The following is a 24095-nucleotide window of genomic DNA, read 5'->3' on the forward strand; positions in this document are numbered from 1 at the left end:
TTTTTATTGAATAAAATTTTATTACGTCTCATCTGAGAGTGAAAATTATTTACACAAACCAACACAGAATTGCGTAGGTAAATCACGTTTTAACCATGAAGTATCTATTATTGAGTCTCCGAGAAAGAAGGTGCACCTTGTTAGTATATGCATAACTTTCACTTCCTTAAAATCTTTCTTAGTCATCATACCCTCAAGATAGCTTTTATTCTGACGTGGTATCGGTTCATTCATGTGAGATCCCACATTGATTGAAGAGAAGAACAAGTGCCCGCAGTGGACGTTGGGCTCCAAAAGGGAGTGTATTGGAAGATTCCACATCGATTGGAGAAGGAAACGAGTGTCAGCGACAATGCTGGGCTTCAAAGGGGGGTGGACTGTGAGATCCCACATCGGTTGGTTCGGGAAACGAAACATTCTTTATAAGAGCGTGAAAACTTCTCCCTAACCGGCGCGTTTTAAAAACCTTGAGAGAAAACCCAAAAAGAAAAACCCAAAGAGGACAATCTTGGATAGCACGGGTCAACTGTCAATCTAACCCAATTCAACGTCTATTTTTAAGTTGGGTTAAGTTTGATGGTCGGGTTTTTATTTAATTTAATTATTTAAAAAAATCATTTATCCACGTTACATTAATAACTAAAATCTCATAAAATTCAAATATCAAACATTCAATCACAACACATCACTAACATCAGTTACAAACGTCAAATATTTCTTCAGGGTAGAGTTGGGTTGGGTTGTAACCTTATTTTGTGTTAACCCGACAAAAAACATGTCATCCGTGAACCGACCCAAATTTTGACTTTTCAAACATTTGACCCAACCCAAATCGAAAAAAAAAAAAAACTAACCCAACATAAAATTTATTGTATGGATTAGGTAGTTCAGGTTCGTCGAATGCTCGGTCTAAATTTTATATTTTACCGAGTAGCATTTGACAAAACAATTAAATTGAATAAAAATATAATAAGTATATGATATAGGTAAATTAAGGACTCAATTACTTAGTTAATAATATTGACAAATTCTAAAATAATATTAACATTAATTTACCAAAGTCAAGTCTTATATTAAATTATTATTAAATAACCATAATATTATTGTGTCTAAGTATATTTTAATTTTAATTATTATTAGTTGACTTTATTATTAATTGGTTAATTTTAATATTATTATATATTTCGAGTCGTCATTTTGCTGTCTCAAATAGAAAATACTTAATAATTTAATATCATATTTTATTAATTATAATTTGATAGTGTTTAATGTAATTTGTAACTATTATGTATGACAAAGACTTTAATTTGATATTATACATTTTAATTTGATTTGGGGTACAGTAACTTCCCTATTATTACAATCACCTATTTATTTATTTTCAAATTTTACCTTCCATTAAAAATTACTGTAACGGTCCAGACCCACCGCTAGCCGATGTTGTCCTTTTTAGACTTTTCTTTTCGGACTTTCCCTCAAAGTTTTTAAAACGCTTATGTTAAGGAGAGGTTTTCACACCCTTTTATAAAGGATGTTTCGTTCTCCTCCCGAACTAATTAGGGATCTCACAATCTATTCCCCTTTACGGCCCAACGTTCTCGTTGACACTTGTTCCTTTCTCCAATCGGTGTGGGACCCACGCCAAATCCTCCCACCTTCGAGGTCCAGCGTCCTTACTGGCACACCGCCTCATGTCTACCCCCTTCAGGAAACAACCTCCTCGCTGGCACATTGCCCGGTGTCTTGCTCTTATACTATTTGTAATGGCCCAGGTCCACTGCTAGCAGATATTGTCTTCATTGGGCGATTGGGTGGGGTCTCACATCGGTTGGGGAAGAAAACGAAATACCATTTATAAGGGTGTGGAAACCTCTCCCTAGCAGACCCGTTTAAAAAAACTTTGAGGAAAAACACGAAAGGGAAAGCCTAAAGAGGACAATATCTGCTAGCGGTGTGTCACGGTCCTACATTTTTTACCGTGCGGCGTCATGATCCTGACACACTCACGACCAACCTTAAGGGGAATTAAGCCCCATATATATTTTTTCGCCCCGGCTTTGTGGCTTCGTCAGACCTTAGGCTAGGTTTATCTTCACCTCTTGCGCGTGCATGTTCAATCATCTGCGACACATCCAACTTTCGAGGTTTAGGCCCAGACCCTACCCAATCCTTCAACAAGCCTATCTTTGCCCCTCATGTCTATTTGATGTCTCTATCTTGTTTATGTCTCAACTTGTCTTCAATGCCCACTTCGTGTGGTGTGTTAGATGATGCACCGTTCTTCTCGATCGCATCATGGTACTCGTCTAGGCCCTCGCGTGGTCGGATGGGTGCCACTTGAGGGTCCCCTCTTCTCTTGTTGCAACGTGAGGGTCACAACCTACTCTCTTCATAATTAGGTTGTGACACGGTGGGCCTGAGCCGTTACAATTACTTTTAAGAATATAATCTCAGTCTCCAACCCTATTTAGCTAATTAGAAAAAACTTCTTCCCACTCACTTCCTTATTAACCGTTTAAACGAAGATTCTCCATCCTATTTGAGGCGGGAGCCCCACAGGTTAAATAAACGTCTCTAATGGAACGTGTTTTAAATAGTGATACCCTATCCCGGGATATAGAGAATTTACTTTTGATTGTAGTTCACGAAAGCAAATTTCTTTTTCAAAGTACTCCATATAATACAAGTCAAATCACTCGGTTTGCTTTTGGACTCTAATTTTACACCGTACGTTGTTCATTTGTAGAATTTGGTCAAATATTTCGCCTCACAATCACTTCCATTCGATTTTCACTCATAAATTTAGTCGATAAAATGCGAACATTAGCTTTCGTCATGCTTAAAAAATCGAGGGAGATAGACGTTCAGACGTTTTGTTCGATTCCAACAATTTTTAGCGTTGCAAATTTGGACGCACCAGATTCGTTCGATGTCAGTGAGTTTTCTTTTTCGAGCATGTTTTGGTCCATGTTCTACCCGGTGCGTGACCGTCACTTTTGTTATAAATTTTTAACTAAAATATGCTTTAACTCACCTGACATAAAAAGTTCTCGAGATTATGCAAGCAAATGGTTAAAAAAATACATAGAATTAATATTATTCTAGATTTGACAAAGATTCTTTAAGAGCCGGACACTTGAGTTGAGCTATATGTACATCGGAAGAATTCTCTAGATACCTCTCGAATCGAGCTGGAGCAAGAAAGATAAAAAACTCGTGATAACTTTCTCAATAATTATTTAATATAAGATTATTAACCTTTAGTTTTGTTTAATTCTAAAGTCGATTCCAATTCTTCTACAGCATGAACGAAACGTTCATTCTTCAACATACTGATCAACATATTGATAAAGTATCGATAACGATAAATATTTTTAAACGTTACAATATTACTATTCACCATTCGTAAACGTTTTAATTTACTTTTAGAGTAAAAATCCCGATAGAATATTGAAACAAAAATTAACTCGACGTTAACCTAAAACGACGTGACGATTCCGATAATAACTTTGATCTTTAATACGAACGACGTTCGAAAAGTGTTTGGAATAGCAAATAATACGTCATTTTCTTTCCTTTCTAATCATATCATTAATATTCACATGCAATATACTCATAAATAATGGAAATAACATAGAATTTTTGGGCCCATTTGTTATTAAGGAATAAAGTATTTTGCTTTCGTACAATAATTAATTCATACCGAAAACTTCTCCTTAATAGGCACGTTTTAAATTCGTGAGGCTGACGACGATATATAATAGGCCGTCAAATTCAGTTATAACTCATACGTAATATAATGGGCTTGAGGTGTTACACAATACGTAAACGGGACGAGGTGCAAACCCATGTGCACATTTTTAGAATTGGGTTCAAAAAAATATTTTATGGGTCTTATATGACTATATAAGTACTCGAACTAGTTCACGAACTTCTCAAACTAATTTAACGAGAGTTTGGTATAAGAAAACTTGTAACTATGAATACGGAAACTCGGTTAACATTGAAGGCAAAATGGTAGTCAAAGAAAACAAATTAGCCGAAGGTCGAAAAGAGCGAGAAAGGGGGAAGTCTAGATTGTTCGCTTTGAGCTGATGTTTGCTCTTGTGTGGCACTCGACCGACTATACTTTGATATCTCTTTGGTTCTGCACGAACCCAAGTCAATACATACGATAGGCAAAGTAAAGACCCCCATTTCATAGCGCCTGGAGAATGCAAGTTTGATCGAGGATTGGAGAAAAGATGTAACGACGTAGACCCACCACTAGCCGATATTGTCCTCTTTGGGCTTTCCCTTTCGGGCTTCCCCTCAAGGTTTGGAAACCTCTCCCTGGTAGACGCGTTTTAAAACCGTGAGGCTGACGATGTTACGTAACAGGGCAAAGTGGATTGGACTTGAGTTGTGTTATAAATGATATTAGAGTCAGACACTGGATTGTGTGTCGGTGAGGATGTTGGGCTCCCAAGAGAGGTGGATTGTGAGATCCCACATTGGTGAGAGAGGAGAACGAAACATTCCTTATAGGGGTGTGGAAACCTCTCCCTAGTAGACATGTTTTAAAATCGTGAGGCTGACGACGTTATGTAGTGGGCCAAAGTGGACAATATCTACTAGCGGTTGACTTGAGTTGTTATAAATGGTATCAGAGTCAGACACGAGCGGTGTGTCTGTGAGGATGTTGGGCTCCCAAGAGAGGTGGATTGTGAGATCCCACATCGATTAGAGAGGAGAACGAAACATTCCTTATAAGGATGTGGAAACCTCTCCCTAGTAGACGCGTTTTCGTAAGGCTAACGGTGATACGTAACAGGTTAAAGCGGACAATATCCGTTAGTGGTGGGTTTGGGCTGTTAAAAATGGTATCAGAGCCCGACACTAGGCAGTATGCCAGCAAGGACGCTGGGACCCTAAGAGGGTGGATTGTGAGATCTCACATCGATTAGAGAGGAAAACGATACATTCCTTGGTATGAAAACCTCTCCCTAGTAGACGCGTTTTAAAACCATAAGGCCGACAACGATACGTAACGGGCCAAAGTGGACAATATCTATTAGTGGTGAGCTTGAGTTATTACCCTCGATCCATCAAAACAATTTGCGTCGTGTCCTTTCACATCTGTCAAGTCCTAAGATCGAAGGTGGTTTTTCACTTTAAACTATTAATAGTTTCACGAGAATCAAAAAGCGATTCTTTTTCTTGTTTGTTTTTACAGTAGCATTCGACTCGACCATTTTACGTGATACCCATTATATCTTATGTTCTCAAATCCAACGTGATTTCACTATCGTGCAACTTAGGTCAGCTTAGGAGCTAAGAACCATGTATCGGTTCAAATCATGCATAGTGTCCCATCGAAGCTTCAAAAAACGATTCTTTTTTTTTTTTTACAGTAGCATTCGACTCGACCATTTTACGTGATACCCATTATATCTTATGTTCTCAAATCCAACGTGATTTCACTATCGTGCAACTTAGGTCAGCTTAGGAGCTAAGAACCATGTATCGGTTCAAATCATGCATAGTGTCCCATCGAAACTCGATTGATTGAATTTTTCGAATCGTCACCAAATTTCTTGAATTGAACATCTCCAATCCCTATTAATTGTATATCCTACTTGACTTATTTCCCTATTTTGTTTAGTATATTTGATGATTTCATTAGGGTTCAAATGTATGGTAAGGAAAAAGGGGATGTCTTGTCAATTGGGACACGAAGTATTCACACAACCGAGTCCAAATACAAAGTATCACGTAGCTTAGGACATGTAACAACCCAAACTCACACCCAGCAGATATTGTCCGCTTTTGCCCGAAACGTATTGTCGTCAGCCTCACGGTTTTAAAACGCGTTTACTTTTAGAAGTTTCCACATCCTTATAAGAAATGTTTCGTTCCCCTCTCCAACTGATATAAGATCTTACAATCCACCCCCTTGAGACCAGCATACTCGTTAGCACACCGTACGATGTTTAGCTCTGATACCATTTGTAACAGCTCAAGCTCATCACTAGCAAATATTGTCCGTTTTAGCCCGTTACGTATCATCGTTAGTCTCACAATTTTAAAACGCGTCTATTAGGGAGAGGTTTCCACACCCTTATAAGGAATATTTCTTTCCCCTTTACAACCGATGTAGGATCTCACATAGACCGATCAGGTTATCGAAAACGACAAAAAAAAAAATGTTAAACCTTGCCTGAGTAGGGTTTGTGCAAGAACTTTCTCGGGTGCGAAAGTCTAGACTAGAACTGAAGACTCGTGAATAGATAAACAACCGACTCATTCACTTATTACATTGAGCTTTTACTCTCGCTCGATTAAAATGACCTATTTTTTTCGTTTAACATAATGTTATTATTCCCTAATATTAATTATATTAAGAAGTTGACTTAAAAAAAATTTAAAAATAAACAAAAAAAAAAAGTTTTGTGTAGTGAAATCATGAATAAAATTATATTCGAGAAAATAAAATAAAATTTAAAGAGTAAAATAAAACGCTCCGTTTTATTCTGTGTCCAGGTCACGACTAGACGTAGTGGGGCCCACTTTTTTATTCCAATATTTTCCCTTAATAATTAATTTTAAACAAATTATAAATATCCTCCCTATATATAATTTTTTAAAAAATTATAAATTAATATTTATTATTTTTAAAATTTTAAAATAATTCTTATAATTGGATACTATTTTTAAAATATATATATTTTTTTGTTAAATAATTACGTAATTATTGTTTTTATTTCGTCAGCTATTATTTTTTTTTTGTACAAGAGCGTTTGTCTGGTGGGGCAGCTCCTCCGTTGTAGGTAAGAGAGACCCGAGTCTACATATTACAGTTCGTCTGTCTGGTGAGGACGGTTCCTCTGTTGTGAGTAAAGGGAGACTCGAGTCTAGGAAGGACGTTAATTTACGCTCATATTATAATTTTTTTTTAAGTAATTATGATGAAAAGAAAATTAAAATATTAAATTTAGGAATATCTATAAATACAATTCCCTCCGATCCTTTTCTCCTCACTTGCTTTTCTTTGCCTTCTTCTTCTTCTTCTCTCATTCAAAATGCAGCACCAAGCAAAGCAATCGTACTCGGGGAACGACCCGTTGTGGCGGATAGAGCGGATGGCGGCGGAGAACGCGGTGGTCATGTTTAGTATGAGCTCGTGTTGCATGTGTCACGCTGTGAAGCGGCTGTTTTGTGGAATGGGAGTTAACCCTACAGTTTACGAGCTCGATGAGGACCCGAGAGGGAAGGAGATCGAGAAGGCGTTGATGCGGTTAATGGGAAGCTCCTCCCCTGCCGTTCCCGCCGTCTTCATCGGCGGGAAACTTGTTGGCTCCATGGATAGAGTCATGGCCTCTCATATCAATGGCTCCCTTGTCCCTCTCCTCAAAGATGCTGGCGCTCTTTGGCTCTGAAGAATTTTAGATTGTGTTATGTTTATTGTGAATTGGGTGTTTGTAATAATGAGTTGTGTTCGTTTCTCGAGTTTTTCGAGTATGAAATTTTCATTTCTGTTTGTGTATCGAGCAAATTATTCTTCAACCCGTCAAAATTGATAATGATTTAGATTCGAAACTCACAACTTATTTGTTTGACACCAAAGGATTCCGTTGACATCTGAAATCAAGAGAGTTTTACCACGGCTATCCGAACTAAATTCTTTCACGTTTGACGCTCACAACTTTTTTATATTAGGATTAAGTGTATTTGTGTAACGACATTCGGGTTAGAATAAAACTGAAGTACTTTCTATATTTGAGTTAATTTTATCATTACGTCAGCTCGTTGGTCGAACTAAGCAATACGAGCTCAAAACCCAACTTGACTTAAGTCGAGAAAACTTAAAACATTATTTGGGTTTGAATTGGGTCAACTGAACTTCCAATAGCCATAACCGCAGTCTAACTTTAAGCTTGGTTTATTAGATCAAAATTTGAATCATGTTTGTCGGTTTATTGGATATGAATTGTTTTTTAAAAATATATTTTCTATTTAATTTAAATTTTAAAATTTTGGTGTTTTTTATTATTTTACTTGTTAGAGACTCCGAGGTGCAGAAGTGAAAGGAGAGGAAGTAGCTAAAAATTTCAGGTTGGTCTAAAAAATTGTTCGAACTCAATCCGTGTACTCCTATGCTTATATTGACACTATGATGTGATGTCCCATATTGGTTAGGGAGAAGAACAAACCATCATTTATAAGAGTGTAGAAACTTTTCCCTACCAAAAGCATTTTAAAGCTTGAGGGGAAACCCGAAAGGAAAAGCCGAGGACAATATCTGCTAGCGATGAATCTGGGCTNTGTGTCAGTGAGGAGGTTATTCCCGGAAGCGGGGTAGACACGAGGCGATGTGCCAATAAGGATGCTAGGCCCCAAAGGGGGTGGATTTGGGGCGATCCCACATCGGTTGAGGAGGAGAACAAACCACAATTTATAAAGGTGTGGAAACCTTCCCCTAGCGCATTTTAAAGCTTGAGGGAAAACCCAAAAGGGAAAGCCCAAAGAGGAAAATATCTGCTAGCGATGAATCTTGGCTGTTACAAATGGTATCAAAGCTAGACACCGAACGATGTGTCGGCCTTCTCGTTGTTCCCCAAAGGAGGTAGACACGAGGCGGTATGCCAATAAGTATGCTGGCCCCAAAGGGGATGGATTTGGGGCGGTCCCACATTGATTGGAGGAAGGAAAGAGTGTCAGCGAGGACGCTGGGACCCGAAGGGGGTGGATTGTGATGTCCCACGTTGGTTGAGGAGGAGAACAAACCACCATTTATAAAGGTATGGAAACCTTCCCCTAGCAGACGCGTTTTAAAGCATGAGGGGAAACCCGAAAGGAAAAGCCCATCGAAGACCGTTTTAAAGCCTGAGGGGAAATCCGAAAGGAAAAGCCCATCGAAGACAATATCTACTAGCACTATTTATAAATGTGTGGAAACCTTCAGATGCGTTTTAAAGCTGGAAAGCCCATTGAGGACAATATCTACTCACTGTCATCTAGGCCTTTGCAAAAGAAACGAAAGAATTTGAATTTATGAAATTGTTGAATTAAAAAATTAATCAATCAATTTTTTTAGATTTATTGTTATCATCCAAACGAAAATGGAATAGATAACGGAAGTTGGGAGCCAATGAAAATCAAAACTCAGCGCAGAAAAACCAAATCATCAGAAGAATCAGAATCAGAATCAGAAGAAGAAGATGGACAAAATAGTTTACGATCGGAGCAAATTCTAGGGTTCTTTCTTATTTCAAGATCTCTTCCTGCGATTCTTTAACGTTTCTCTCAACAATCTCTCCACCAAAACGATAAACCTTCTGGTTCCTTACATCTCCCTCTCCACATCTCCGTTTCTCAGGTATTCCCTTCATCTCGTTCCTTTCCGACGCATTATGTTTACGAAATTGAAACGGATTGAATCGATAACTCTTTATTTCGGTTCATCTTGATCGATCGGTTTCGTTTCTGTGGAATCCGAACTCGTTTTTTTTGGTTCTTGATGTTTGTTGTATAGTTTTGTTTAGTGATTTGGCTGAGTTTATTACTGTTCGAGCTTGTTTTTGTTTGCTCTTTCTTCGGGACGGCCGGTTTGAGTATTCGCTGTTTTTTTTTTTGTTCTTGGTTTAGGTATTTGATAGCGCTTGCTTGTTTCCTCTTTTTTCGGAGATGAAGGTGGTGATTTATTGGTAGAGATCAAATGCCGGACGAGGATTTGATCGAGTTGAAGTTCCGACTGTATGATGGATCGGATATTGGTCCATATCGTTATTCCCCAACTTCAACTATAGCCATAGTTAAGGAGAAGATTGTTGCAGATTGGCCTAAAGGTATGGGAGTTCGACCATGTTATTGTTGGATGATGAAATCCGTCCCCTAATTTAGGGAATATTCTCTCCATTGGCACGAGGCCTTTTGGGAAAGTACAAAGTAAAGCCACGAGAGTGTATGCTCAAAGTGGACAATATCATACTATTGTGGAGTGTCGTGTTCATCTAACATGGTATCAGAGTCATGCCTTAAACTTAGTATCATACTATTGTAGAGAGTCGTGTTCATCTAACATGGTATGAGAGCCCTGTCCTACACTTAGTATCATACTATTGTGGAGAGTCGTGTTCATCTAACATGGTATCAGAGCCATGTCCTACACTTAGTATCATACTATTGTGGAGAGTTGTGTTCATCTAACATGGTATCAGAGTCATGTCCTACACTTAGTATCATACTATTGTGGAGAGTCGTGTTCATCTAACGGTTATTACTTATTAGCCTTGCTTTTTTCTTGTGGTTTTTCTGGTTTGTGGATTGTTGTATGAAACTGTTAAATGGTTGGCACATTTGACTTGTTATCACTCTTACTGTGTTAACAATTTATTGACTTGGGAGGCCTGAAGCAGCTCAACTCAGAACTTAGTTAGAGTACGCTTATACGCTTTATGCGTATTGGCAGGCGTGGTTTTTGAGAAGAATTAACTGATCGTGTCTCCCTTATGTTGCTTTCAACTCTAAGTTGTGGAAGAGAACACATGTAAGAGTGAAAGTGTGAGATCCGACGTCGATTGAGAGAGGAACGAATGCCAGCGAAGATGTTGGGCTCTAAAGCGGTGGATTGGGGGGTCCTACATCGATTGGAGAGAACGAGTGCCAGCGAGAACGTTGGGCTCCAAAGGGTGGGGGTGGATTGTGAGATCCCACATCGATTGGAGAGAGGAACGAGTTCTAGCGAGGACGTTGGGCCCCGAAGGGGGTGGATTGTGAGATCCCATATCGGTTGGAAGAGGGGAACGAAACATGCTTTATACGGTGTGGAAACCTCTCCCCAGCAGATAATGTTTAAAAACATTGAGGGGAAGCTCGAAAGGGAAAGTCCAAAGAGGATAATATCTACTAGCGGAACGTTTTCTCGAAGGCCTAATTAGTTACGAAAGAGTGAGAATTCATCTAGCTTTATCTTTACTTTTTCCTTCTGTAGCTGAATGAGTTGAAATGCTATTAGAATCAGTCCACTTTTAAGTTATTATGTCTCGTGCTTTAAATTTCTGAGTAGCGGGAGATATTGTCCTTTTTGAGCTTTTCCTTTTGGGATTCCCATCAAGGTTTTTAAAACACCTCTGTTAGGGAGAGGTTTCCACACCGTTATAAAGAATGTTTCGTTCTCCTCTCTAACCGATGTGGGATCTCACAATCCACCCCCTTTCGAGTCTCAGCGTCCTTGCTGGCACTCGTTCCCTTCTCCAATCGACATGGGACTCCCCAATCCACCTCCTTTCGGGGCCCAGCATCCTTGCTGGCACACTGTCTCATGTCCAACCCCCTTTGGGGCTCAACCTTCTCGCTGGCACATCGCTCGATGTCTAGCTCTGATACCATTTGAAATAGCCCCAAGCCCTCGCTAGCAGATATTGTCCTCTTTAGCTTTCCGTTTTGGCTCTCATAGGGAGAGGTTTCCACACCCTTCTAAAAAATGTTTCGTTCTCCCCAACCAATGTGGGATCTCACAAGAAAGGTGGAGATTAACTTGTTTCAAGATGATACTACACGGTGTCCGGTTTAGAGAGGAGTATTTTACAAAAATGGGATAAGAATTTCCTTCCTCTAGATTGTTTTTTTGCCTTTCTTTGAGTTACTTCAATTTTTTGTTCAACTGCATGCACCTAACTACTCTAAATGTTTGTATTGTGTAGATAAGAAAGTTGTACCCAAGGCAGCAAATGACATAAAACTCATAAATGCTGGTAAGGTTTTAGAAAACAACAAGACTGTTGGTCAATGTCGAGTGCCTTTCGGGGATCTGCCTAGAGGAGTTATCACTATGCATGTTGTGGTGCAGCCAACTATAGCAAAAGCAAAAACAGGTACCTAATAGCTAGATTTTCTATTGAGAAATAGCCAACATCTTATAGTATTCGGATTTGGTCGTTAAGAACACAGAGATATTTCATATTTGAGATTTGGATGGTGAGATGCTCCTGATTTCATATTTGTAAATGCTACACCTTCCTTATAAGGGTGTGGAAACCTCTCCCTATTAGATGCGTTTTAAAATCTCGAGGAAAACTGGAAGGAAAAGCCTAAATTTTATAGCATTGGATGTAATGAATATTTGTTTGCTCCCTATGCAACGACTGTGACGTAATTTGTTATCCTCTACAGAAAAGAAGATTGACGAGACCCCAAGAAAAAACGTATGTTCGTGTTCCATATTGTAGGAAGGTCGGTATCAATCGCCAGGAAGCTTGAAGCGAGGATAACGCCAGCCAGCCAGCCAACCTAGTGGGGTAACAGAAATGTGTAGTAGCAAAATAGAATAATATCACTATAGAACAAAGTCCCCATCCCTGAGAATTACATAGTTCTCTTCAGGTCGATCCTGCGTGACTCGAATATATATCGTGTGAATCTATAGAATCAGTAATAGTCCGAAGTATGTAATGTAGGCAGTTTTGATTGTTTCAAAATTATTTTTACAGAAAGAAATGGGGGGATCAACTTGATCCTGAGATTTGTATGTCAACTGTCGGAACTCAGCTCGAACTCAACCTACTGCTATAGTTTTTTTTGCTATTAGTGTATGGAGTCTTGAGCATGGTCTGAAGGTGTCGTCTTTTGAATCTGATTCAAGTTCTTGTCTGTTGTTTGCTGTAGAAAAAGAAAAACAACAGCCAACAGGTTCTGAGTTGTGTAATGGAGTTCCATTTATAGAATGAATTCTGAGTATGGTTTCTTTTTAATAAAAAAAGAACTTAACATTATGAAAGTAGGATTGAGTATTGAAACCCACTTGTAGATAAGGGTGGATCTTGAAAACATGTTTTGGGAAGCCTCTTGTCTAGGAACTAGGAACGCTCGTCCTCATTGTGATACACACGTGTCATGGTAGCTCGCTTAGGTGGTCACAAGGCTTAGAGGTAGTGGAGTGTTGACATCATGTCTCACTCTATAGTACCGGCATTTCTAAACTAGTGGATATATACATGATTTTGGTGAACAGACATATGGTGTCGTGGAGTTATTTTAAGTAAAACAATTTTCTAAAGTCTACATTATTTGTAGCATTTTACTGACATGGCGAGTCACCGAGCATCGAGATAAGCGATTGCTATTGCTACCTAACAGCGACTGACCTTTTTCAAATTTCAAAGGGTTGAAAAAACTTGACAAGGGTTCTCCATAAGCATTATAGGGACCCTATTTTGCCCAAGAAGGCTCGACCAACCAGCATTCTCAACCGCTCAGTTTGCTCCAATTCACCCTTTAACATCACGTTTATTGCAGAGGGTACAGGGTCCAGAATCTGGAGTGCGATCCCTTGCCCCACACCACATCACGAGCTGCATAGTCCTTTTTTAGTGGCTCGTTCAATCAGCTGTCATTCTCCATTACCACTCCATATTCTTTTCCCATTGGCCATGTTTTTGGGCTCTTTGGTTTTGGAGATTGCTGCAATTGCCAAGCAGCAATTGCCAAATAACAACTAATACTGTTTCATTCCACCTCAATTGGTGTGTTGGTTGTTGATTGATGGTGTCACAATCGCACTTTTTTTTACAGCAGATTTTGCGATTGTGCGGTATTCACTTCTCAACAGTAAGTGAGTCAAGCAAGTTTGTATTCGCGTTGCCTACAGCTGGGCAACGTATACTTAAACCTCTATCCCCGATTTGAGAAAAAGATTTTAGAAAATGGGGGCAGACAGATTTTGAAAGAGAGTTTGAAAGGAAGAATGAGAGAGATTGAAAGCAATATTGTGGCATACAAGCAAAAGGCAACACAACTTAAGTAGCATATAAGTTTTTCGGGTAGGGAGAATTGACAATTAGTCGCATCCCCCTATAGTACATTTTGAGGCGATTCAGGTCTGGCAGGCCTAGATGTGATTTTGCCGAACGATCATACAAAATCAGGTGAGGAGTTGACAACTAGCCACACCCCTCTATAGTACATTTTGAGGCGATTCAAGTCTGGTAGGCTTAGATGTGATTTCCAAGAACGGTCATACAAAATCATGCGAGGAGTTGACAACTAGTCACACCCCCTATAGTACATTTTGGGGCGATTTAGGTCTAGCAGGCCTAGACATGATTTCGCCGAACAGTTATACAAACAGAAAATATAATAGTAAGATAATACAACATGGAACAAAATAAAGGGTTCGGCATGGCATGAACAAGCGGCCATGTACAACATGCTCTGGACGAGCATGACCGTGTCACTTGGCTCCATAGACATTGGCTAAGATTACAACCTTGTAACTGTCGCCGACTGAAGTTTGAAAACTCGAAGCAATTAGATGTCTTAACCTTCATCTCATTGCCTAGTTATGATTGCTTGGCTCGATCGACATTGGCTAAGACTACAGCCCTGTAAGTGTCGCCGACCAAAGCTTGAAAACTTAAAGCAATTAGATGTCTGAATGTTTGAGGGTTGAGATGTAGAGCAGGCATTCTTTTTTCACAAGAGACTTGGAATTGACACACCTAAAAACAGGAGATGGGTATAAATCTTCTCAAGACAATTTAATGGAATTCAGTCCATATGTGTTGGTTGGCTCTTTAGTTTGAAATGGGTAGCTCTATTAAGAGAGTTTAGCTGGGTTAGGCCCTCGAATCAAGAAGCAATATCAGCAATAATTCTGCCAAAAGAATCTACTTTCTTCTCTTTCCTACGCTTCAAGTTCACATGGAAACTGACAAAATATCTTCACATGTCTTTGTTTCTTGTGAAAATGTTAAATGGCCTTTACTTTTTGCCTTTACTTCAGTTATATCCCTACCCACCAACTGCTGAAGCAGTGAAGCTCGTTGCTTACATTACTACCACTACTACTCCCACCCTTCATTACATATCCTGATATGCATTGAACATCAGAGGGGACTTCTTTCAAAGAGGAAAGAAACAGAAGCTTCTCTCTTGTTCCAACAGTTAGCCATGAATCTCTTTCTACTCTTTATCTTAGCTTTCTTGGTTCCAAGTTCCCTTCTATTGGGAATTCAGGCTTCTCATTCCCACCGAACAAGAACATTTTCTCAGATTACTGTCATGGGCCTTGTTTATTGTGACACTTGCTCCAACAACTCCTTCTCCAAACACAGTTACTTCTTATCAGGTAAGGCTCAATTTCATTTGAAGTCATGATTTCAACAACTTGAACATGAACTAGAATTCAAATGATGAAACTAGTATCTTCTTTTCAAGAGCAATGGTTTTTGTAGTTATGTTGTACGTTTGTTTGGACTTTAATCTTCTTCAGTATTTTGATACTGATTTTGAATTTGATTTTCAACTTCTTTTTCCTTTTCAAGAGCAATGGTTTTTGTAGTTATGTTGTCCGTTTGTTTAGACTTTAATCTTCTTCAGCATTTTCATACTGATTTTGAATTTGATTTTCAACTTCGTTGATACAATTTTCTAACCTAATTTCAATAAGAGCATTTGATTCAGCAATTCATTCAAAAGCAAGACTGATAAAATCGATACTCGTCGGTGCACTGCGTGTGTGTTTATGTATGAAAAAAATCAGGTGTAGAAGTTCGAATCAGCTGCAAATTCAAAGCAGAAACGCCGCGTACGGCGGAGCAGATAGCATTCTCAGTGAACAGAACAACAAACAAATACGGAGTTTACAGATTGGAAATACCTTCGGTGGACGGAATCCGATGCGCAGAGGATTCAGAGATAGCGTCGTTCTGCCAAGCCAGTTTGATCGGAAGTCCATCGTCGTCTTGCAACGTCCCTGGATACAGAACCACATCGGAAGAAATTTCGATCAAATCGAGAGAGGCAAACATTTGCATTTACAGCTTAAATCCGCTCAATTACAGGCCATCAGCTAGAGATGATACCTTGTGTGGAAATTAGTCGAACGATGAAGATGATTACCTTTTGATGAAGCTTCCTTTTGCCTCGCCCAAATTTGTCGCCATGGATTGAACAAAATTGTACAGTTTTGGAAGGAATCAAAGCTCTCGTCTCTCTCAATCTCTTTGCAATTTAGACCTTGAAAAATATTTGCATGATTTATATATCCTCCACTAAAATGTCAAAAGTTGAACTAACATTCATATTTGCAGTTTAGTCCTTCCCCAATGTGAAAATTTTCACTATCGTCCTCGTCTCACCCTCCATGTCTTTGCAATTTAGTCCTTCGAAAGTTAATATTTACATGATTTATATCTTCTCGATTAAAATGTCCAAAATTTGGTTATCGTATAATTGAACTAATATTTATATTTGCAATTTAGTCCTTCCATAATGTTAAAATTTTCACTATTGTCTCCGTCTCACCCTCCATGTCTTTGCAATTTAGTCCTTTAAAAGTTAATGTTTACATGATTTATATATTCTCGACTAAAATGTCAAAATTTTCGCTATCGTATAATTGAACTAACATTCATATTTGCAATTTAGTCCTTCCATAATGTTAAAATTTTCACTATCGTCTCCATCTCACCCTCCATGTCTTTGCAATTTAGTCCTTTAAAAGTTAATATTTACATGATTTATATATTCTCGACTAAAATGTCAAAATTTTCGCTATCGTATAATTGAACTAACATTCATATTTGCAATTTAGTCCTTCCATAATGTTAAAATTTTCACTATCGTCTCCATCTCACCCTCCATGTCTTTGCAATTTAGTCCTTTAAAAGTTAATATTTACATAATTTATATATTCTCGACTAAAATGTCAAAATTTTCGCTTTCGTATAATTGAACTAACATTCATATTTGCAATTTAGTCCTTCCAAAATGTCAAAATTTTCACTATCATCTCCGTCTCAGAGCTTCAGTATTCAACAATAATAATTCTATGAGTATGAATACGTTCGATGAAATGAATTTGAGTAATTTAATAATGTGAATTGATATTTTATCTGACCCCATCGAAGAACTTCAATGTTATGGCATGACGAAAGTTAATGATATTAAATATAGACTTCTATAAAAAATTGTCTACGATAGCTTTTGAATCAACGTTTACGAGTGAGAGAATTCATAATTCCTTAATTTTTTTTTTTAACCTCGTGAACAGTGGAATGTTTGATATGCACACAAAATTGGATCGGTAGAAAATTAGTATCATTAGTTCTTCCTCAACTCAACCGCTTGAAGATTTGTTCTAAAATTGAGTCATGTAATTTTAATTATTTTATTATCTATTTGTTACAATCTATTATGNGCAATAATTCTGCCAAAAGAATCTACTTTCTTCTCTTTCCTACGCTTCAAGTTCACATGGAAACTGACAAAATATCTTCACATGTCTTTGTTTCTTGTGAAAATGTTAAATGGCCTTTACTTTTTGCCTTTACTTCAGTTATATCCCTACCCACCAACTGCTGAAGCAGTGAAGCTCGTTGCTTACATTACTACCACTACTACTCCCACCCTTCATTACATATCCTGATATGCATTGAACATCAGAGGGGACTTCTTTCAAAGAGGAAAGAAACAGAAGCTTCTCTCTTGTTCCAACAGTTAGCCATGAATCTCTTTCTACTCTTTATCTTAGCTTTCTTGGTTCCAAGTTCCCTTCTATTGGGAATTCAGGCTTCTCATTCCCACCGAACAAGAACATTTTCTCAGATTACTGTCATGGGCCTTGTTTATTGTGACACTTGCTCCAACAACTCCTTCTCCAAACACAGTTACTTCTTATCAGGTAAGGCTCAATTTCATTTGAAGTCATGATTTCAACAACTTGAACATGAACTAGAATTCAAATGATGAAACTAGTATCTTCTTTTCAAGAGCAATGGTTTTTGTAGTTATGTTGTACGTTTGTTTGGACTTTAATCTTCTTCAGTATTTTGATACTGATTTTGAATTTGATTTTCAACTTCTTTTTCCTTTTCAAGAGCAATGGTTTTTGTAGTTATGTTGTCCGTTTGTTTAGACTTTAATCTTCTTCAGCATTTTCATACTGATTTTGAATTTGATTTTCAACTTCGTTGATACAATTTTCTAACCTAATTTCAATAAGAGCATTTGATTCAGCAATTCATTCAAAAGCAAGACTGATAAAATCGATACTCGTCGGTGCACTGCGTGTGTGTTTATGTATGAAAAAAATCAGGTGTAGAAGTTCGAATCAGCTGCAAATTCAAAGCAGAAACGCCGCGTACGGCGGAGCAGATAGCATTCTCAGTGAACAGAACAACAAACAAATACGGAGTTTACAGATTGGAAATACCTTCGGTGGACGGAATCCGATGCGCAGAGGATTCAGAGATAGCGTCGTTCTGCCAAGCCAGTTTGATCGGAAGTCCATCGTCGTCTTGCAACGTCCCTGGATACAGAACCACATCGGAAGAAATTTCGATCAAATCGAGAGAGGCAAACATTTGCATTTACAGCTTAAATCCGCTCAATTACAGGCCATCAGCTAGAGATGATACCTTGTGTGGAAATTAGTCGAACGATGAAGATGATTACCTTTTGATGAAGCTTCCTTTTGCCTCGCCCAAATTTGTCGCCATGGATTGAACAAAATTGTACAGTTTTGGAAGGAATCAAAGCTCTCGTCTCTCTCAATCTCTTTGCAATTTAGACCTTGAAAAATATTTGCATGATTTATATATCCTCCACTAAAATGTCAAAAGTTGAACTAACATTCATATTTGCAGTTTAGTCCTTCCCCAATGTGAAAATTTTCACTATCGTCCTCGTCTCACCCTCCATGTCTTTGCAATTTAGTCCTTCGAAAGTTAATATTTACATGATTTATATCTTCTCGATTAAAATGTCCAAAATTTGGTTATCGTATAATTGAACTAATATTTATATTTGCAATTTAGTCCTTCCATAATGTTAAAATTTTCACTATTGTCTCCGTCTCACCCTCCATGTCTTTGCAATTTAGTCCTTTAAAAGTTAATATTTACATGATTTATATATTCTCGACTAAAATGTCAAAATTTTCGCTATCGTATAATTGAACTAACATTCATATTTGCAATTTAGTCCTTCCACAATGTTAAAAGTTTCACTATCATCTCCGTCTCACCCTCCATGTCTTTGCAATTTAGTCCTTCGAAAGTTAATGTTTACATGATTTATATATTCTCGACTAAAATGTCAAAATTTTCGCTATCGTATAATTGAACTAACATTCATATTTGCAATTTAGTCCTTCCATAATGTTAAAATTTTCACTATCGTCTCCGTCTCACCCTCCATGTCTTTGCAATTTAGTCCTTTAAAAGTTAATGTTTACATGATTTATATATTCTCGACTAAAATGTCAAAATTTTCGCTATCGTATAATTGAACTAACATTCATATTTGCAATTTAGTCCTTCCATAATGTTAAAATTTTCACTATCGTCTCCATCTCACCCTCCATGTCTTTGCAATTTAGTCCTTTAAAAGTTAATATTTACATAATTTATATATTCTCGACTAAAATGTCAAAATTTTCGCTTTCGTATAATTGAACTAACATTCATATTTGCAATTTAGTCCTTCCAAAATGTCAAAATTTTCACTATCATCTCCGTCTCAGAGCTTCAGTATTCAACAATAATAATTCTATGAGTATGAATACGTTCGATGAAATGAATTTGAGTAATTTAATAATGTGAATTGATATTTTATCTGACCCCATCGAAGAACTTCAATGTTATGGCATGACGAAAGTTAATGATATTAAATATAGACTTCTATAAAAAATTGTCTACGATAGCTTTTGAATCAACGTTTACGAGTGAGAGAATTCATAATTCCTTAATTTTTTTTTTTAACCTCGTGAACAGTGGAATGTTTGATATGCACACAAAATTGGATCGGTAGAAAATTAGTATCATTAGTTCTTCCTCAACTCAACCGCTTGAAGATTTGTTCTAAAATTGAGTCATGTAATTTTAATTATTTTATTATCTATTTGTTACAATCTATTATGCACGATATATATATATATATATATATATATATATATATATATATATTTCGATATCATGTATAAATATGTTTCATCGTTGTACCAGCCATCCACAGTCCTCACACGAGAGATTCCCAGTTAAAAGGCAACATTGCAACATTCCATGCTCAACAAGACTCATGTCGCACGCCCAAAGACACTTGATTCCAACCAGCCGAACATGTTGTGACACCACTTAGCCTTCAAAACATAGGGCTGGCCCAAGGTTGGCAGGCATCACCACAACGTCACACACTCAACGAGGTTCATGCCACACACTCGAACGCACCCAACTCCACCCCATAAGTAAAATATGTTTGTTGCAATCTAATATGAGCGGTATATATATTTATAATTTTTAAGATAATTTAAGGTATTCCAGCTCCATTGATATCATGTATAAATATGTTTCATCATCGTACCAGTCATCCATAGTCCTCACACCAGAGATTCCTAGTTAGAAGGCAACATTGCAACATTGCATGCTCAACAAGACTCATGTCGCACAACCAAAGGCACCTGATTCCAACCAATTGAGCGTGTTGTGGCACCACTTAGTCTTCAAAACATAGGGTNTGGTTTTTGTAGTTATGTTGTACGTTTGTTTGGACTTTAATCTTCTTCAGTATTTTGATACTGATTTTGAATTTGATTTTCAACTTCTTTTTCCTTTTCAAGAGCAATGGTTTTTGTAGTTATGTTGTCCGTTTGTTTAGACTTTAATCTTCTTCAGCATTTTCATACTGATTTTGAATTTGATTTTCAACTTCGTTGATACAATTTTCTAACCTAATTTCAATAAGAGCATTTGATTCAGCAATTCATTCAAAAGCAAGACTGATAAAATCGATACTCGTCGGTGCACTGCGTGTGTGTTTATGTATGAAAAAAATCAGGTGTAGAAGTTCGAATCAGCTGCAAATTCAAAGCAGAAACGCCGCGTACGGCGGAGCAGATAGCATTCTCAGTGAACAGAACAACAAACAAATACGGAGTTTACAGATTGGAAATACCTTCGGTGGACGGAATCCGATGCGCAGAGGATTCAGAGATAGCGTCGTTCTGCCAAGCCAGTTTGATCGGAAGTCCATCGTCGTCTTGCAACGTCCCTGGATACAGAACCACATCGGAAGAAATTTCGATCAAATCGAGAGAGGCAAACATTTGCATTTACAGCTTAAATCCGCTCAATTACAGGCCATCAGCTAGAGATGATACCTTGTGTGGAAATTAGTCGAACGATGAAGATGATTACCTTTTGATGAAGCTTCCTTTTGCCTCGCCCAAATTTGTCGCCATGGATTGAACAAAATTGTACAGTTTTGGAAGGAATCAAAGCTCTCGTCTCTCTCAATCTCTTTGCAATTTAGACCTTGAAAAATATTTGCATGATTTATATATCCTCCACTAAAATGTCAAAAGTTGAACTAACATTCATATTTGCAGTTTAGTCCTTCCCCAATGTGAAAATTTTCACTATCGTCCTCGTCTCACCCTCCATGTCTTTGCAATTTAGTCCTTCGAAAGTTAATATTTACATGATTTATATCTTCTCGATTAAAATGTCCAAAATTTGGTTATCGTATAATTGAACTAATATTTATATTTGCAATTTAGTCCTTCCATAATGTTAAAATTTTCACTATTGTCTCCGTCTCACCCTCCATGTCTTTGCAATTTAGTCCTTTAAAAGTTAATATTTACATGATTTATATATTCTCGACTAAAATGTCAAAATTTTCGCTATCGTATAATTGAACTAACATTCATATTTGCAATTTAGTCCTTCCACAATGTTAAAAGTTTCACTATCATCTCCGTCTCACCCTCCATGTCTTTGCAATTTAGTCCTTCGAAAGTTAATGTTTACATGATTTATATATTCTCGACTAAAATGTCAAAATTTTCGCTATCGTATAATTGAACTAACATTCATATTTGCAATTTAGTCCTTCCATAATGTTAAAATTTTCACTATCGTCTCCGTCTCACCCTCCATGTCTTTGCAATTTAGTCCTTTAAAAGTTAATGTTTACATGATTTATATATTCTCGACTAAAATGTCAAAATTTTCGCTATCGTATAATTGAACTAACATTCATATTTGCAATTTAGTCCTTCCATAATGTTAAAATTTTCACTATCGTCTCCATCTCACCCTCCATGTCTTTGCAATTTAGTCCTTTAAAAGTTAATATTTACATAATTTATATATTCTCGACTAAAATGTCAAAATTTTCGCTTTCGTATAATTGAACTAACATTCATATTTGCAATTTAGTCCTTCCAAAATGTCAAAATTTTCACTATCATCTCCGTCTCAGAGCTTCAGTATTCAACAATAATAATTCTATGAGTATGAATACGTTCGATGAAATGAATTTGAGTAATTTAATAATGTGAATTGATATTTTATCTGACCCCATCGAAGAACTTCAATGTTATGGCATGACGAAAGTTAATGATATTAAATATAGACTTCTATAAAAAATTGTCTACGATAGCTTTTGAATCAACGTTTACGAGTGAGAGAATTCATAATTCCTTAATTTTTTTTTTTAACCTCGTGAACAGTGGAATGTTTGATATGCACACAAAATTGGATCGGTAGAAAATTAGTATCATTAGTTCTTCCTCAACTCAACCGCTTGAAGATTTGTTCTAAAATTGAGTCATGTAATTTTAATTATTTTATTATCTATTTGTTACAATCTATTATGCACGATATATATATATATATATATATATATATATATATATATATATTTCGATATCATGTATAAATATGTTTCATCGTTGTACCAGCCATCCACAGTCCTCACACGAGAGATTCCCAGTTAAAAGGCAACATTGCAACATTCCATGCTCAACAAGACTCATGTCGCACGCCCAAAGACACTTGATTCCAACCAGCCGAACATGTTGTGACACCACTTAGCCTTCAAAACATAGGGCTGGCCCAAGGTTGGCAGGCATCACCACAACGTCACACACTCAACGAGGTTCATGCCACACACTCGAACGCACCCAACTCCACCCCATAAGTAAAATATGTTTGTTGCAATCTAATATGAGCGGTATATATATTTATAATTTTTAAGATAATTTAAGGTATTCCAGCTCCATTGATATCATGTATAAATATGTTTCATCATCGTACCAGTCATCCATAGTCCTCACACCAGAGATTCCTAGTTAGAAGGCAACATTGCAACATTGCATGCTCAACAAGACTCATGTCGCACAACCAAAGGCACCTGATTCCAACCAATTGAGCGTGTTGTGGCACCACTTAGTCTTCAAAACATAGGGTTGGCCCAAGGCTGGCAGGCATCACCACAACGTCACACATTCAACGAGGCTCATGCTGCACGCCCGAGGGCACCCGGCTCCACCCCACTTAATGTAAGTAAAATATTTTGTTTTAAGCTTTTACAAATAATTGATATATTTTTTTAATAGGTTAATTGAGTTGTTTTCACGTCATTAAATTTTTTTTGAAGTCTTTTTAATATTTTTAAATATAGAGAATATTTGACGATATAAGAGGTATATATTTTGTATATTGTGAAAAATAATTGCTAAAATCATAAAAAAAATGTACAATAAAATGAATAAATTAAATATGTGATGTCCCCNTACGGCGGAGCAGATAGCATTCTCAGTGAACAGAACAACAAACAAATACGGAGTTTACAGATTGGAAATACCTTCGGTGGACGGAATCCGATGCGCAGAGGATTCAGAGATAGCGTCGTTCTGCCAAGCCAGTTTGATCGGAAGTCCATCGTCGTCTTGCAACGTCCCTGGATACAGAACCACATCGGAAGAAATTTCGATCAAATCGAGAGAGGCAAACATTTGCATTTACAGCTTAAATCCGCTCAATTACAGGCCATCAGCTAGAGATGATACCTTGTGTGGAAATTAGTCGAACGATGAAGATGATTACCTTTTGATGAAGCTTCCTTTTGCCTCGCCCAAATTTGTCGCCATGGATTGAACAAAATTGTACAGTTTTGGAAGGAATCAAAGCTCTCGTCTCTCTCAATCTCTTTGCAATTTAGACCTTGAAAAATATTTGCATGATTTATATATCCTCCACTAAAATGTCAAAAGTTGAACTAACATTCATATTTGCAGTTTAGTCCTTCCCCAATGTGAAAATTTTCACTAT

The 24095-nt window shown here is 37.4% G+C and overlaps 4 protein-coding genes and 2 long non-coding RNA genes across 9 annotated transcripts; 4 read left to right on the plus strand and 2 right to left on the minus strand.

The window, feature by feature from the left end:
- Positions 1 to 7043: 7043 nt before the first annotated feature.
- Positions 7044 to 7663, plus strand: LOC111793321 (glutaredoxin-C1-like). Its single transcript, XM_023675160.1, has one exon. It carries the CDS (start codon positions 7062 to 7064, stop codon positions 7416 to 7418), a length of 357 nt encoding a protein of 118 aa, XP_023530928.1. The 5' UTR covers positions 7044 to 7061; the 3' UTR covers positions 7419 to 7663.
- Positions 7664 to 9096: 1433 nt separating this feature from the next.
- On the plus strand, positions 9097 to 12514 carry LOC111793320 (membrane-anchored ubiquitin-fold protein 4-like). 2 transcript variants are annotated; one of them, XM_023675158.1, is made up of 4 exons: positions 9097 to 9358; positions 9628 to 9827; positions 11685 to 11855; positions 12154 to 12514. In XM_023675158.1, the coding sequence occupies exons 2-4, from the start codon at positions 9698 to 9700 to the stop codon at positions 12207 to 12209; spliced, it is 357 nt and encodes a 118-aa protein (XP_023530926.1). In that variant the 5' UTR covers positions 9097 to 9358; positions 9628 to 9697; the 3' UTR covers positions 12210 to 12514. The 2 variants fall into 2 exon arrangements, with proteins under 2 accessions (XP_023530926.1, XP_023530927.1); XM_023675159.1 differs by having other exon boundaries at positions 9125 to 9358; positions 9673 to 9827.
- A 43-nt stretch (positions 12515 to 12557) lies between these two features.
- LOC111793322 lies at positions 12558 to 15972 on the minus strand. 2 transcript variants are annotated; one of them, XR_002814918.1, is made up of 3 exons: positions 15880 to 15972; positions 15638 to 15733; positions 12558 to 12639 (listed from the first exon to the last, which is right to left on the minus strand). It is a non-coding gene; the product is annotated as an uncharacterized LOC111793322 (long non-coding RNA). The 2 variants fall into 2 exon arrangements; XR_002814919.1 differs by lacking the exon at positions 12558 to 12639 and adding an exon at positions 13754 to 14477.
- On the plus strand, positions 14506 to 24095 carry LOC111793318 (pollen-specific protein-like At4g18596). Of its 2 annotated transcripts, XM_023675155.1 has the most exons (3): positions 14506 to 15106; positions 15521 to 15579; positions 23571 to 24095. In XM_023675155.1, the coding sequence occupies exons 1-3, from the start codon at positions 14929 to 14931 to the stop codon at positions 23847 to 23849; spliced, it is 516 nt and encodes a 171-aa protein (XP_023530923.1). In that variant the 5' UTR covers positions 14506 to 14928; the 3' UTR covers positions 23850 to 24095. The 2 variants fall into 2 exon arrangements, with proteins under 2 accessions (XP_023530923.1, XP_023530922.1); XM_023675154.1 differs by lacking the exon at positions 23571 to 24095 and having other exon boundaries at positions 14516 to 15106; positions 15521 to 16104.
- On the plus strand, positions 17230 to 18660 carry LOC111793319 (pollen-specific protein-like At4g18596). The gene is made up of 2 exons (XM_023675156.1): positions 17230 to 17662; positions 18077 to 18660. The coding sequence occupies exons 1-2, from the start codon at positions 17485 to 17487 to the stop codon at positions 18412 to 18414; spliced, it is 516 nt and encodes a 171-aa protein (XP_023530924.1). The 5' UTR covers positions 17230 to 17484; the 3' UTR covers positions 18415 to 18660.
- Positions 20576 to 21501, minus strand: LOC111793323. Its single transcript, XR_002814920.1, has 2 exons — positions 21174 to 21501; positions 20576 to 21027 (listed from the first exon to the last, which is right to left on the minus strand). It is a non-coding gene; the product is annotated as an uncharacterized LOC111793323 (long non-coding RNA).

Source organism: Cucurbita pepo, chromosome LG04 (assembly GCF_002806865.2).
Source record: "Cucurbita pepo subsp. pepo cultivar mu-cu-16 chromosome LG04, ASM280686v2, whole genome shotgun sequence".
In the NCBI taxonomy this organism is placed as follows: domain Eukaryota; kingdom Viridiplantae; phylum Streptophyta; class Magnoliopsida; order Cucurbitales; family Cucurbitaceae; genus Cucurbita; species Cucurbita pepo.

Coding starts and splice junctions, on each gene's coding strand:
- LOC111793321 (XM_023675160.1), top strand. CDS start 7,062: ATGCAGCACCAAGCAAAGCAATCGTACTCGGGGAACGACCCGTTGTGG.
- LOC111793320 (XM_023675158.1), top strand. CDS start 9,698: ATGCCGGACGAGGATTTGATCGAGTTGAAGTTCCGACTGTATGATGGA. Junction 9,828..11,684: donor TGTTGCAGATTGGCCTAAAG/GTATGGGAGTTC, acceptor TGTATTGTGTAG/ATAAGAAAGTTGTACCCAAG. Junction 11,856..12,153: donor TATAGCAAAAGCAAAAACAG/GTACCTAATAGC, acceptor TATCCTCTACAG/AAAAGAAGATTGACGAGACC.
- LOC111793318 (XM_023675155.1), top strand. CDS start 14,929: ATGAATCTCTTTCTACTCTTTATCTTAGCTTTCTTGGTTCCAAGTTCC. Junction 15,107..15,520: donor ACACAGTTACTTCTTATCAG/GTAAGGCTCAAT, acceptor GAAAAAAATCAG/GTGTAGAAGTTCGAATCAGC. Junction 15,580..23,570: donor CGCCGCGTACGGCGGAGCAG/ATAGCATTCTCA, acceptor ACGGCGGAGCAG/ATAGCATTCTCAGTGAACAG.
- LOC111793319 (XM_023675156.1), top strand. CDS start 17,485: ATGAATCTCTTTCTACTCTTTATCTTAGCTTTCTTGGTTCCAAGTTCC. Junction 17,663..18,076: donor ACACAGTTACTTCTTATCAG/GTAAGGCTCAAT, acceptor GAAAAAAATCAG/GTGTAGAAGTTCGAATCAGC.